This window comes from Alosa alosa, chromosome 9 (assembly GCF_017589495.1).
Source record: "Alosa alosa isolate M-15738 ecotype Scorff River chromosome 9, AALO_Geno_1.1, whole genome shotgun sequence".
Taxonomy (NCBI): domain Eukaryota; kingdom Metazoa; phylum Chordata; class Actinopteri; order Clupeiformes; family Clupeidae; genus Alosa; species Alosa alosa.
The window spans coordinates 28,720,042-28,731,838 of NC_063197.1; the positions used below are offsets into that span (position 1 = coordinate 28,720,042).

The window sequence follows — 11,797 nt, forward strand, 5'->3', positions numbered from 1 at the left end:
GGAAGTGGGACTGAGGTTATCGATCACATTTAAAAACAAACAAAAACAAAACAAAAAAACAAATGTTTAAAAACACTGGTTATGCGCCTGTGCATGGAAACATGCCCAGGTCAGCACCATAAGTGCTTTCGTTAGTGTTGCATGTGCAAGAACTTGGGTCTGCCTGTGTGAAAGTACGAGCCCATGGTCACTTACAGTGATTAACATGCTATAAAGCTTTTTTGTTTGTTTAAAGAAAGAAGCGTTATATTTGCACTGCATGGTTTTAGTTTGATCTTGGTCCCTTTCAACTGTTTGTTCATGAGGAGGAGATAAATGTTGAGTGTAAGTACTCCTGAGGGGACATGATTAAATCCAATCAGGTGTATAAGTCAGCCTGGCTTGTCTGAACAGAACGTGTGATGTTCTGGTACTGTGCTGCATGTCAATAAGGTACATTCAATAGGATCTGGACTAACATAAGGGACAAGAAACAAGAGCTGTGTAGTCCTAGGACTCTCCTGGAGATCCAAGATTCAGCACAATAAAAACTTGACACCAAATTAGTCTAACCGGTACACGAAAAAAAGATAACATCATGTAGCATGCACAGTAGCCAGCGACTAACGTCCTTTAGATCTGGTGAGAATGGTAACGCGGACCTACTCGTGGCGCAGTGCAAGTTAGACTCAGGGCAGGAGGTCAGACAAGGGAGGGTGTTTGTGTGTCCTAAAGTGTTCTGTGCAGGATTGTCATTGAGCTGCTGGTTGCTTTCAGTCACTTTTTTCTGACCCCCCTCCGTCCCTAAACATCTGTCCGTATGTCTGCCAGTCTCTCTGTGCCTTGTGTGGGACTCTAGCCCTCTGTGGAGTCAGGGAAGTTAATTTCGCTGCAGAAGACCTCCCGGTAGAGGGGTGGGAAGCTATAGGCTGTGTCCGGGTGAAGCAGGCGGAAGAACTCCAGCTTGTCGATGTGGAGGTTGCAGATGGACTTCATCATGGGCAACTTGGACACCATCTGCACGGGGTTGATGAAGGGGGTAAAAAGAAAAGGGGGTCAGAAAACTGGCCTTTTGTCTCTACCCACTGACCAAACTCCAATTGCACACAAAATTGTGACTCATTGCAAAAGCTCAAAGATCAGCTGTTGCGTCACCGGAACAAGCTGTGTGGCCTTTATTTTCATAGATATAAATGTTTCTTGGAGAGGGAAAAAAAAATGAGAATAGCTACCTTTGACAGTTTCTCCTCTGAAGCTCCACTCCTGTGCAGACTGTGCTGCAGTGCCTGGTACACTTTCTCCTGAAGCTTCTGCACCTGCTGCGTGTCTGTCAGCCACAACCGGTCTGCCAAGGAGAGAGAGAGAGAGAGAGAGAGAGAGAGAGAGAGAGAGAGAGAGAGAGAAAAAAAACAGTCAGCCATCTTCCATTTCTTTGTCTATCTCGAATAGCTGAGTCTCAGGGAGAGTGAGAGTGCATTTTTAGAATAGTCACCTGGGGATAGGAGCACGGCAGCGCTGAACAGCGCCATCTCCTCATCGCTGAGCTGTAGGCGGTTGAAGCCCTTGGCCAGTTCATAGACGGCGTTCACAAGGTCATCACAGCCTGCAGAGGGAGCACACAAGCGATGCGGAAAAGCCGCGTTTACTACAGCTGTTCTTGCGTCACTCGCCACAGTAGCAAACACATGAAAGCAGAAACAACTTCTGCGGTCTGGTCAGCGCTTGTTTGTGTCAGTGTGTGCTTTGTGGTGACCGAGTTGAGGTGCCTCCGTGAAGGAGGGTGGAGCCGCACGCACCTAAAGTTTTGAAGAGTTGGGGGCCGGCAAACTTGCTGTCGAAGAGCAGTGTGTTGTGGACAGGGTTGTAGGCCCGGCACATACGAATCAGAAGAACATCCAGGCAGCCTGAAAAAGAAATCCCATAGAGAGGAGAGATGGAGCGATGAAAAAGAAAAGAGAGGGAGGGGGGAGAGAAGAAGAGAGGAAGGGGGGAGAGAAGAAGAGAGGAAGGGGGGAGAGAAGAAGAGAGGGAGGGGGGAGAGAAGAAGAGAGGAAGGGGGGAGAGAAAACAGGAAGAGAGCTTGTTAGAACATGAGCTGCACGTCTTAACCACACTTACTCTCTCTGCACAGCAATCACATGTCTATCTCAACACGACTGAAACCACAAGAAAAACAACACCCTCCCCACCTCACAGCTGGCTCCTGCACTGATAGCGGGCCAGTGCAGGGCCACTAACAGGTCTCAGCACACAACATCTCCAGACACTGACCTGCTTTCAGAAGAATGATCTGGTCGTTCTGGCAGAGGTCCATGAATCCAGTGATGCGCTTGGCGAACTCCACCACGTACTTGATGGCGTTGGTGACGTGAATGGCGCACTGCTGCCACATCACCTCCACGGGCTAGAGGGGCAGAGAGAGAGAGAGAGGCCTATGAGCACACTGGTATGCTGGGTAATGCAGTTTACTAATGAGTGCAATGGCATGCTGGGTAATGTAGTTCACTGAATAGTGAACACATTATTTTACCTTGCTCTGGAAGCAGCGTGTCTCCTCTGCAGTGTAGGTGTTCCACGCGAGCTTCTTCAGCTCCTCTGCGCTGTACTGACTGGTCTCCATGTGGGACTTCACCACGTTTTGGGTGATGCGATCTACAGGAAAAACAAAAAACAAGAAAAGAGAAGATGAACAAAACAGCCTGCCAAGCAATACAGCACTCCACTTCAACATGGATATGTTAAAAGTAGATTGTAACTAAACTGTAATAAAATGATCCAGGAGTTGGAAGAGGGTATGAACATTGCTGATCAATTCTACGCCACCAGAAGTAGTAGCAGAAGTAACTTAAAGCTGCAGTTGACAAGATTTTTTTGACCATATTCACTGAAACCAATACTATGCTCCGACAGAACAACATAAATCAGCCGGTTTTAGAAAAAAACCCGCACTTCTACCTCCACCTAGAGCCTGTTATTTGTTTTGCAAAAATTCACAGCTCCCTGTTCTTCTGGTCCAATCAGAGCAGGGCTGTGTGAGATCTGACTGTCAATCACAGTCTGGTGCGCACTGACGAGCACAAACTCGATGAGAGGGTGCTCGGTGGTAGTGGGGGAGGGGCAGGAGAGTTGTAAACATTCAAAATTTTGGCTAAGTCCCCTCAATCTGTCAGACTTGCCAACTGTAGATTTAATATGCCCTTTACACAAGAGCTTGCACAAAGCGTCTCTACTGACATTTATCATAAACTAGTGCAGTAGCCACGGGGTAAAGTCAAAAGTTGTTTGACTGAAAGCGTTTCACAACCACTGTAGGTGGAGAGGCAGGAACAAGCCAGCACTGAAGCTGCCACTGTAGATTTGCCTGATTAGATTCTCACCTCAGGGCCATTGGCTTGTTCCCTATCAAGGCAACACAATGGGAAGGGCCCTCTTCACTGACTAAACTGCCTGCTACTAAGTCATAATAGATAAAATGCATGCAGTCATAATACAAATATGACCTTAAAGTCAAATTAATATCAGCAGTGTCAGGTCAGCCTGACAACCTCTCCCTGTCCTGTCACACACCTGTATGTGTACTTTCTGTATATGTGTGTGTGTACAAGCATGAATGTGTGTGTGTGTGTGTGTATGCGCACATTTGTGTGTCAGTGCATACTTGCTAAACTGGAGGTGAATGAGTGTGTGTGTATGTGTGTGTGTGTCATGCCTCACCTATTTCCATCATGGAGCAGCCATCAGACGAGTCGTTGAGCAGCGAGTGTGTGAACATGTTGGAGTTGTGCAGCAGCTGGTATTGCTCCTGCTTGATGTGTGAGTTGTTGCTGTTGTTGCTGCCTCCTCTTCCTCCTCCTCCTCCAGAACTGCCCCCGTCACTATACTCTTGACCGCTCTGCTCGGGCGAGCTCTGTGAAGAGCTGTGAGAGCTACTGCCCCCACTGCCCCCACCGCCGAGCAGCTCCAGACTGCCGTAGCTGCCCCCACCGGTCGCCCCGCCCTCTGGCGTGAGGGGAAGGTCGAAGAGCAGGTTGTCGGGCAGGTCGGTGATGTCGTCCAGGTCGCTGAGCGCGGCACTAGAGCCGCGGCTGTAGGTGCGCGTGGTGTGACTGCTGCTGAGGCCCACGCCGTCTCCGATCCCGCCGTCGTCCGCCAGCCCCCGGGAGCCCATGTTCAGGTTGCCGTTGGCGGCCATGGAGCTGCGCTCCTGGGACTGCTGGTGCTTCTGCACCTCGGCATACAGACTGTCCCGCTGCTTCTTGGACATGCGGCCGAACTTGACCGCTGTGAGAGGAAAAAAGACAGGAGAGAGGTACAGAGAGAGAGACAGGGGAGAGGTACAGAGAGAGAGAGAGACAGGGGAGAGGTACAGAGAGAGAGAGAGAGAAATATTTTTAATATATTTTATTTAGTTTAAATACATATTGACTTATAGATTAAGTTAATATCCTGATATCTAGTATTGTTCTACTATCCTACTCCCCTTCCCCTCTGATGTATCCTTGTTTATGTTGTGTGCAACCCTATCTCTGGTAATACTGTAGAACATAATTTCCCATAAAGCTTCTTTGAATTTAATTAAATTGAGTTGAATTAAATTGAGAGGAAATCAGGCAGACCTGAGGTAAACATGTCTGACCTTAACTGCAGGTCGAAAAAAAAAAACATAACAAGCTGGGCACCTTTCGAGTCACTCATTAGGCCTGATACCCAGATGTTAATTTTACTATAGGAAAATCCCACAACCACACACAACACGCCTTAGCTGTAGGCAAAGTGCGTGCTGGGACGTGGCGCCAAGCGGACTCACTCACCGTCGCGGCTCATTCCCAGATTCAAGCACTTCTGCAGGCGGCAGTGCTGGCAGCGGTTGCGGTTTGTGCGGTCTATCTGGCAATTCCTCTGTCGTGAGCATGAGTACATTGCGTTATTCTGTTGACTGCGCCGAAAGAAACCCTGCAGGAACACCCGGAAGAAGAGAGACAAGGAGAGAGAGAGAGAGAGAGAGAGAGACAGAGAGAGAGAGAGAGAGAGAGAGAGAGAGAGAGAGATGGGGGATAAACATGTTGTTGTTAAGGCTTAGTGAAATTGAGGCTTGCAAAACAAATCCTTTAAACAGAAGAAGTGAAAACCAAGGAAGCACATTGGGTTGTGCAGGTGTGCAATAAGCTCTGCTTACTTTGCAGCCTTCGCAGGTGATGACTCCATAGTGGATGCCAGACGACTTGTCCCCGCATATTTTGCAAGGGATCACTTCAATTTGAGCTGAGGAGGAGAAGAGGCAAAATAATCAATTCCCATTTCCCATTTCCAAGGTTGCCTTTTCACAAATTCCCAGTACACAACCATAACAATGACAGCATATTTAATTATAAAGAGGAGTCAGAAAAACAATTCTTAAAACACAGCAATTACAGGGATCATGGACATGCTTGCAGCATTGATCCTTGGCCTGCAGAAATTCAATTATCTGCTGTTAAGTGGGACACTCTTGTGCCTGAGGTATTCAATGTGACAGTGCCAGTGGTGTAGTACACCACGCTTTTCCACGGAAAAAAAAATACAATATCCACAGGAGGATTCATTATAGACAATAGACCCACTTAAATTTGATTATTATTATATTTCTCAATGTAACCTCCACAATTACAGGTGTCAGGTGGGTGGGTGGGGGAGGGGGCGCTATTACTCAACATCCTCTCATGTCCTAGTGCCAGAAGTGTTACATTGGGAAATGTTTGAAAAACGGCCAACAATAGTGAAAGAATGGTGTCATTGTTGAGAGGGACACAGGAGCAGAAGAAAGTGGGTGAGGGGGGGTGAAAAACAGAAGAGAGAGAGAAAAGCCTCAACAAAAGCAACATATTAATACACAGGAGTAACAGAGAGAGAGAGGATCTGAGCCTTCCCTGTGTGGAACAGGCTGTTCTTTTCATTATGGTGTTTATCTAAGTAGCAGGGGCCTGCTCTGTCCCGGAATAGCAGGTCAATTGCATTAGCCGCTCGCCTGGGGTTATGAAGTTTCTGCCCCTGCCATCTCCTCAGAGGTCAATGTGGACGCTAACAGCAAGCGCACACCAGAGGTTTGCAATGATGAAGATAAAATACTCTCTGAGCAACTGGAATGTCTTTTCAGGTGTATGTGTGTGTGTGTGTGTGCCACGTCCTTTCATTTCCCTCTCTTTCTCTCTTTCTCTCTCTCTCTCAGTCAGGCTTTGCACTGTGACGCAGTGTGTTAGGTAACCTTTCTCATTTGCAGGGAGAGACTGAGCCTCCCTTCTCTCAGGCTAATCAAACATCATTTCACACCTAACCAACAGGCTAAGTGAGGCTTTGGGCAGAAAAGTGCGTCACTCTCCGAGCAGAGGAGAGAGGGACTGCGCTGACACTAGCTAACACCCATCGAGTCAGCCGCGGCATTATCTAACAATGCCCTCGTTTCTGCAAATCAGGCATAATCTGAACTGGCAGGCTTTTCAGAGCACACACAATGGTCTGCAAAAAATAGCAGTGACAGCAATTAAATAAATAAATAAGAACACACATATATATATATATATATATAAATGCACCATGGAAAGAATGCCTCTCTTTTTCTCTCTCCCTCTCTTTCTTCTCCCTCTCTCTTTCTCTCTCCCTCTCTCTCTCTCTCTCCCTCTCTTTCTCTCTCCCTCTCTCTTTCTCTCTCCCCGTTCTGCACCTCTTGCCCAGCCCCGCCCCCTCGGCTTGCAGAGTTATATAACTGCCGTCTGGCCGCATTCCATGAACATACTCATTCAGGGGAGGTCGCCCTAGCAACGCAGTGACGAGCTTTTAGTCCCTGCCCACCCCTCCCCCCCGTCCCATTGGCCGATGGGAGCGGCGGCGGCGGCGGCTCTCACTCGCTGACTCACATGCCAGTCAGCTGCGTGGCACCGTCAGGCTATGTGGACGAGCTGCTCCACTGACACACTTTCCCACTGAAGCGCTTGGGCCCCAGCCTCGCCAGGCCCACTAATCTGATTTTTTTCTTTCTTTTTTCCCCTCCCTCCCTCTCTAACTGTTGCTCGCTCCTCTTCCTTCTTCGCCAGTACTTAAGGTGGAGCCACAAATCAAAGGACGAACATTTTAATGGGGCCACCATGTTGAAACTGTGGTCAAACAGCCATGATGAAAAAACCGCATAACACAAGTCGAGATTACTGTGAGAGCATTTGTTAAAACCCTTACAGGAGGTGCACAGACATGCCAGGGAACACTCATATGTGTGTGTATGTGCATGCTTTTTTACATGAGAGCCAGGCTGGAAAAAATACAAGACAGGGAGGGGGCATTCAAATGTCTAGAGCATATTCTAAACGGACAATGCACATTACACTTGGTCTCAACATGAGGCAACATGCCAAATATTTCACAGTAGTTGGTTTCAGCTGTCCGACAGAACTCATAAAACTATTTTTAATCTAGCGCTCACACGAAGCGCTCTGCTCTGAGCGCGACCAGAGGCAGCCACTATCGCTGGCTGGTTGGGAAAGAGTTACAACATATCACACTCATGACTTCGGCTGAGGCCTGCATTTTTTGAGAGGCACCCTCTCTCCTTCAGTGAAAACACAGGAGAGGCCTTGAGGATTTTCATGCTTTCAACCTGCCAACTGTGCTACAAACATGAGTTACAAAGACTAAAGACTTTGTTAACACAGTGGGTGCTCGGGTTCAGTTTATCCTGGATGAGTGACACGGGCAGCTGAACTTCTTGTGGTTAGAGCAAACCACCTTTGTTTTTTTGTCGACATTCGCAGTCAACACAAATAAACATCACTTTTTTTTTCTACTCTGACTCCTTAAAAATCTCTTCTCTAGGAATCTGAACTCCAGATTCAGATTGCAAAACACGGAAAGGGCTAAACTTTTTGAAGTTTCACTGCCAGAGGTATTAACCGCGACCTAACAGAAATAAGACTAGGTAAGCAAATAAGGCCTCATTAAGCGCTGAGCATGTCTTAGTGTTCAATCTCTGGTCAGCCCCTGGCAAGTCGTAATTACAGAGGGATTCATTAGAGGACTATGTTTATCAGGTGTAGTGCCACAGGTAATCTCGGCTTCTTATCACTCCTGAGTGATTGCTCCCAGTCCGTGTCAGTCAGTCAGTGTGTCAAGTGCTCCAAATCTGCAGATTCCCGCTCCGAGCAGTAAAAAGGCCCACAGCAGGCCGGCAGGCCGAGACTTTGACCTCTTATCTCACCTGTTCAAACAAACCTGCGGCACGTCCAAAGGTCCTGTTTGCTTCGCACTTTGAATTTGCATAACATATTCAACCTACATCTGCCACAGCAAGGCTTGCCCCCATGCAGTATTACTGTACACCATGAGTGCCTTGCACTTTTTTTTTTTAATGATCGCTCCGCGTACATGCACTTTGCTCGACGGAGCTCATTTGCAGCGTTCGCAAGTTACATCTGGTTCCTTTATCAGCTGCCTGTTTTCTAAACATTTCTGTGGACAACGATAACTTCCCCCCCCCCCTCTCTGCTTCGCTCACTGACCTGCCTAGGGGCCGGTGAAGCTAGAGGGTGCCTGTGCTGACACTGATCTGGGTCTCTTTAAAAATGCACAGCGGATTGGATTGGGTCACTCCAGTGGCTAACTGAGAGCCAGCAGATTGAGAAGGATGCAAGGTGAGGGGAACAAGGCACTGATTACCTGAGTGGACTCTAAAATTAGGCACCTCCGCCGACATTGGACACGCATAGTATCTCACCTGGACCAGCAGATCCAGTGTCTGACTTGCTCTGTTTGAAATGATCTGCAAGTACTAGTCACTGATATCTGCTAGTCACTGATCATCTGCAAGTACTAGTCACTGATGCCGTCATGACAGTATGGCAAATAAAGTGACAGATTATGTTACATATTTGTTTTATCACAAGATAAAATCTGCAGTTACACATTGCATTGTGCAAACTCCCCATGACAATCTGTATCCTATTCCAGAACAACATGTATCAATTTTCAATGGTTCTTACATTCTTATCAACCCTTCATAGCCTATTACAGAGGGAGAGCAAACAGACCACATGAATGGCATTTCCTGGAGGTGCCTGCCAAATGCTCCTGTAATGCCAACAGATGTCTGACACCTCTCTAACCAATAAGAGACATGCTGTTGACATGGGTCCACACGAGTCTATGGACACGCTCATTCAACAGGAGGAGAGTGATTCTCACACATATTATGTATGTCTGCTTGTTGAATGCACAGATAACTTATGCTAGGCTAATCAGCCACATTGTGCATATCTTCTATAGGTGCTGTTCCACTTTGCGTACTTATTCACTTCCTTTTTTCAATATAGTGTGGCTATCCTTTAAGATCATTTTGCATATGACACTTCCTCTGTAGAGAACATGTTGACATGGGTCTTTACTCTCACACTACTTTGGTAATAGTTTGAAGCCAAACTGAAACACAAGCATTACACAAACGAACTGAAGATACGACAATATCAAATAGCAATAAGTCTATGAAATAAGAACAGAAACAAAATAATAATAAAAATATAACAATAATAAAATGTTCCTGTGTAAGACTAGGAGGCCAGATCTGTTTGTGCAAAAAATGCTATGCATTCCTGCTATGGGGCCTACTGTAAATGTCAACACATTCTGGGATAACTCAGACGAGAAGAGATGTGATTCCAAGAAATGGAAATCAATTCCACTGGGGGGAAAAATCAAAACAGACTATCTTTTTAAAATGACTAGTTTGCAATACTGCCATTACACCACTGAAGGCGCTATTTTTCATAAAAGGGACCGCGTGGCATTGCAGGCATACTTCTTGCAAAGTTTGTTTTATTTAAATAATTTACAAACTTGTGCTAAAATAATAAAACAAATCACCTTCTTACGAATTATGAGATAATGATTTAACCACACAAGTTCCCACAATTCCATGCCTATTGTAGGGGCTTGAATGGTGCTACATAATCCTCAATGACATAACTAGGTCAATGGAACAGTAACTCTCCCTCTCCCTCACACTGTCGACCATGCTGGGTTGTCGAAAAACAACAACACGCACATCACACGCGATGCTGCCACAGGCGCTACCACCTGATACAGTCGCTTAGTGCGCACCACAAACCTTTTTACGCAATCCGGGGAGTAGAACACCCATGCTGACATGACATGCAGTCGCAATCAACATGATATTTAATCTTGGTTTAAATAACTAGGGATCCTTACACTGATTTGACAACACCTAGGACAAAGAGCAGAAATAATCGTTCCTTGCTTTCAAATGTCTCAAAACAGACATAACAGGCTCATTAATCTGTCCAAAGAGCAATCATTTCGGGGGGAGAACAACCAAACACTCCTCCGTCACTCTTACATAACGAAGTTCGCATGCTGGTGGTGACCGGTAACTACATCATAACATTCAGGATTCAAGTAGCCTACTCTCCCATATCTTTCAATGCAAAGACCAACGAGCCCGGGAAAAGTTTCCGATATCATATTTTTTACAAATGTAGGTGATTTCCTCTACCATGATATTTCACAACACCAACAAACATATGTCAAATCTCATGGTCAACTGGCACTTTGCTGCGCTGTCGTTAATCCTTCAGTAGTTAACGTTACCCGTGCTGTATTGCTAAATTTCCTTCTGCGCACTTAACATTATTTTAAATTGCTACAGTTACTGGGACATTGCAACAATTGCATACAACAAGAATACAATAATAACATCCTAATACAATTATAACAAATATTGACATAATTTGTATATATGTTTTGAACTTACCTCTCATGTTGCTGGTTTATTATCTGCAAGTCATAGGACTCCAAAGCATGTGAATCGTGAAGAGAAGTAGGCTATATATGGATTAATATTTATAGCTCCAAAAAGGAGCTGCGGATAAACATAAATACAACGAATCCTCATATGTTTCCGAATGTTTGTCCGAATAGCACAAACAAGTGACAAAGACGAGAAATAAATTGGTGATCGGCTGTAATGTTAATTCCGTTTCATCCGAAGAGAGCTACTTTTCCGACAAGCGATCGTACGCGGCAAGCAATAAAACAATGCACTTCTCTTCCCCACCTCTTTCTCTTTCCTTACCCTCTACCTCTCCCTGGCTTTTCGCTCTAACCTACATTAGGCGCGTGGACTGTCACATGATCTCGCTTCGCCGGCCCGCCTCGTGCCCATGGCAGTTGCGCGTCCCCGTCCGCGCGCTTTAAGGAGGTTCGCAAGCGTTCGCGTGTATGAGAAAGTGTGGCAGTGTGTCACCGACAGCATCGTGGGAACTTTTCACGCTCTTTGGCTTTCGGTGACTCCTGATGATATAATAATTTGATAGTATATTTCGAAAACAATAGCAGTCTTTGCTGACGAGGAGATGGCAACAGCCCACACCGATTTGGACATAGATGTAGACTGAGGTGAATAGACCTACCATTTCCTACAGAAACATGTCCACTACATTATGTAACTTAAAAAATATGGAATTCATTTTAAAACCAAATGAAATATTTACTAGTTTTCATTCGCTCGTTCAGCATGCTATATAGCAAATGGCAAGCGCCTATTTTAATTTAGACAAAATAAATGTAATTAAAGTATGTTGCGTAAAACAACATTTGGCCGTGGAGTTTATGATTTATTTTCTTGTAGATAACATAACAAAATGCTAAAAGTGATGACTTTCACTTATTGGCAAGTTTATTATAAGCTTATAGGCCTACAGGCTTAATAGGCCTACAACAAATATCGTGGGCTGTTAGTTTGTCATGAATGATTGTTCTGTATTATAACTTCTGCTAGGCCTGG

The 11,797-nt window shown here is 45.7% G+C and overlaps 1 protein-coding gene across 1 annotated transcript; it reads right to left on the reverse strand.

Moving 5' to 3' along the window:
- Positions 1-776: 776 nt before the first annotated feature.
- Positions 777-11,122, reverse strand: rorca (RAR-related orphan receptor C a). Its single transcript, XM_048252456.1, has 10 exons — positions 10,766-11,122; positions 5,156-5,241; positions 4,791-4,932; positions 3,694-4,260; positions 2,510-2,631; positions 2,251-2,383; positions 1,776-1,883; positions 1,472-1,582; positions 1,212-1,324; positions 777-996 (listed from the first exon to the last, which is right to left on the reverse strand). Exons 1-10 carry the CDS (start codon positions 10,770-10,772, stop codon positions 835-837), a joined length of 1,551 nt encoding a protein of 516 aa, XP_048108413.1. The 5' UTR covers positions 10,773-11,122; the 3' UTR covers positions 777-834.
- Between the last annotated feature and the right edge of the window lie 675 nt (positions 11,123-11,797).

Coding starts and splice junctions, on each gene's coding strand:
- rorca (XM_048252456.1), bottom strand. Junction 4,261..4,790: donor TCTGGGAATGAGCCGCGACG/GTGAGTGAGTCC, acceptor TTCCTCTCACAG/CGGTCAAGTTCGGCCGCATG. Junction 1,325..1,471: donor TGCCGTGCTCCTATCCCCAG/GTGACTATTCTA, acceptor TCTCCTTGGCAG/ACCGGTTGTGGCTGACAGAC.